Below are 2,017 nucleotides of genomic sequence, written 5' to 3'. Positions count from 1 at the left end.
CAATCAACCGTATCCCTGTACTTGGTTAACATGTCTATGCCAACAATACAATCAAAGTCGGGCAAGCCAAGAACAATACATTCAATTTCAGTCTCATTACCGTCATACTGCAATGTACAATGTCTAACTGATTTCATAGACACAATACCTTTTCCCAAAGGTGATGAAATGGTTACAATAGCAGATAATGGTTCAACAGGTAATGAATGCAAAAACGCAAATTGCTCAAAAATAAATGTATGAGAAGCTCCTGTATCAACTAGCACATAAGCAGGATAACCGCAAAGAGAACAAGTACCTGTTATCACATCATCAGGTGATGCCTGTGCCTGCTCCTCAGTCAAAGCAAACACTCGAGCTTGATGCCTTAGAGGTTGACTCACAGTCTGACTTCCTCCTTGTCTACCTTGTTGCTAATTCTGTGGTTGGACCGAATGAACAGAGATGCTTGTCTCTCAGATTGAGCCATTGATCTCGATGATCCTGCACCTTGTGAACTTCCAACACCACGCTGTGGGCATACTCTCGCAAAATGTCCTGTTTGATTGCAAATATGACAGCTACCAAACATTGTGAAACACTGGTTGTTGGCATGACGACCTCCACACTTGGTACAGTACATCTCAGAACCACTATACTTCTGTCTAGCTCTAAACTGTTTGGATCCACTTGAGCTTGAAGAACTACCTCCAGACCGCTTTAAAGAAATTCTTCTTACCACTACTACTACCTCCTCCTTCAAATCAAGGTGGTGGTGGAATCTGTGGCTGTTCTTGGGGTTGTCTCACTGGTGATGGCACAAACGGTTCTCCTCGTTGTCTCAATAATCCAGATTCAGCCCCCTTTGCACGATTAAGAGCATCGGCAAAGTTGTTTGGTCGTCCCGCATTCACTAGAGTAAAAATATCTGGATTCAACCCATTAATGAACTGGTCAGCTTGAGCTTCATCAATGTCTACTATATGGGGATCAAATTTCAGCAGACTCGTAAATTTGGCACCATACTGTTCAATGTTAAATTGACCTTGCTGCAAGCTAGAAAATTCTGCTCCTTTTTCCTTTCTATAAGACACTGGGAAGAATCGTTGATAGAAAATAGTTTTAAAAAAAGACCATGTAATGACCGTACCTCGATGCTCCAGTGCTCTTCGTGTTGCTATCCACCAACCTTTTGCAACTTCATGTAGTTGGTGTATCACAAGTTTGACTCGAAGAACGTCGGCATAGTCAAGGGATTCAAATAACTCTTCAATATCCTCGAGCCAACTCTCAAATTCCACACAATTTTCAGTTCCTTTCAGTGTTGGCGGTTTAAACGACTTAAAACATTTCAACAGAGTTTCCATCGGAGTAGCAGTCATATCCCCCGTATCTCTTGAAGTACTACCTTGTTCAGTTCTAGGAATTTCGGTTTCCTATGGCACTGTTGGTTCTACTCTCTGTGCTTCTGTTGCTTATGGCATTGTCAGTTCTATCACTTCCTGTTCTGGCAACGGAACTGTGCCAGTCTATCTAGTCTATGGTCTTCGAGACATATCTGATTATCAAAAAGATTAGTACACAATTCAATATCAGATCTAACAAATCTGTTTCAGTCCTCCTCTGATTAGCACTATAATGCCTTCTCAAGAGATCGAGTTCTGATTCAGTCTCTGTCAAGACATGCTTAAAATCAAATCAGATAAGCAGGTAGCATGCAATTCTCAAAGCTTTAATAAATCAGTTCAGATAGTAAACATGCTTCAATAATACATAAACAACCAAATAGACTCGATCTACCCTGCTCATTCTAGTTCAGTCCAAGAACTAACCTCGCTCTGATACCACCTGTTGTGGGGCCTCGGGTTGCTAATCTCATTCTTAGTGCAATTAGTAATTAAACATCATTAATTAAACAACAATCTAATAGTTTGGAATCCAACAAAAGCATGAAACTACACAAGTGTTCATCAACTTCTCAAGATAAATATTCATAAGTGTTTTCTAACATGCTTGCTAGGACTATACACATCGATTC

At 40.5% G+C, this 2,017-nt stretch overlaps 1 protein-coding gene across 1 annotated transcript; it reads right to left on the bottom strand.

Annotated features, from left to right (window-relative positions):
- Positions 1 to 743: 743 nt before the first annotated feature.
- On the bottom strand, positions 744 to 1,361 carry LOC140870641 (uncharacterized). Its single transcript, XM_073273036.1, has 2 exons — positions 1,130 to 1,361; positions 744 to 1,072 (listed from the first exon to the last, which is right to left on the bottom strand). The coding sequence occupies exons 1-2, from the start codon at positions 1,359 to 1,361 to the stop codon at positions 744 to 746; spliced, it is 561 nt and encodes a 186-aa protein (XP_073129137.1).
- Between the last annotated feature and the right edge of the window lie 656 nt (positions 1,362 to 2,017).

This window comes from Henckelia pumila, unplaced genomic scaffold (genome assembly GCF_033568475.1).
Source record: "Henckelia pumila isolate YLH828 unplaced genomic scaffold, ASM3356847v2 CTG_112:::fragment_1, whole genome shotgun sequence".
NCBI classification, from domain to species: domain Eukaryota; kingdom Viridiplantae; phylum Streptophyta; class Magnoliopsida; order Lamiales; family Gesneriaceae; genus Henckelia; species Henckelia pumila.
This window is presented reverse-complemented; position numbering and strand designations above follow the sequence as displayed.

Excerpts from the sequence above, each read along its gene's own strand:
- LOC140870641 (XM_073273036.1), bottom strand. The coding sequence starts at position 1,361 with ATGACTGCTACTCCGATGGAAACTCTGTTGAAATGTTTTAAGTCGTTT. Across the intron at positions 1,073-1,129 it reads AAGAGCACTGGAGCATCGAG|TGTCTTATAGAAAGGAAAAA; the intron begins GTACGGTCATTA and ends GATTCTTCCCAG.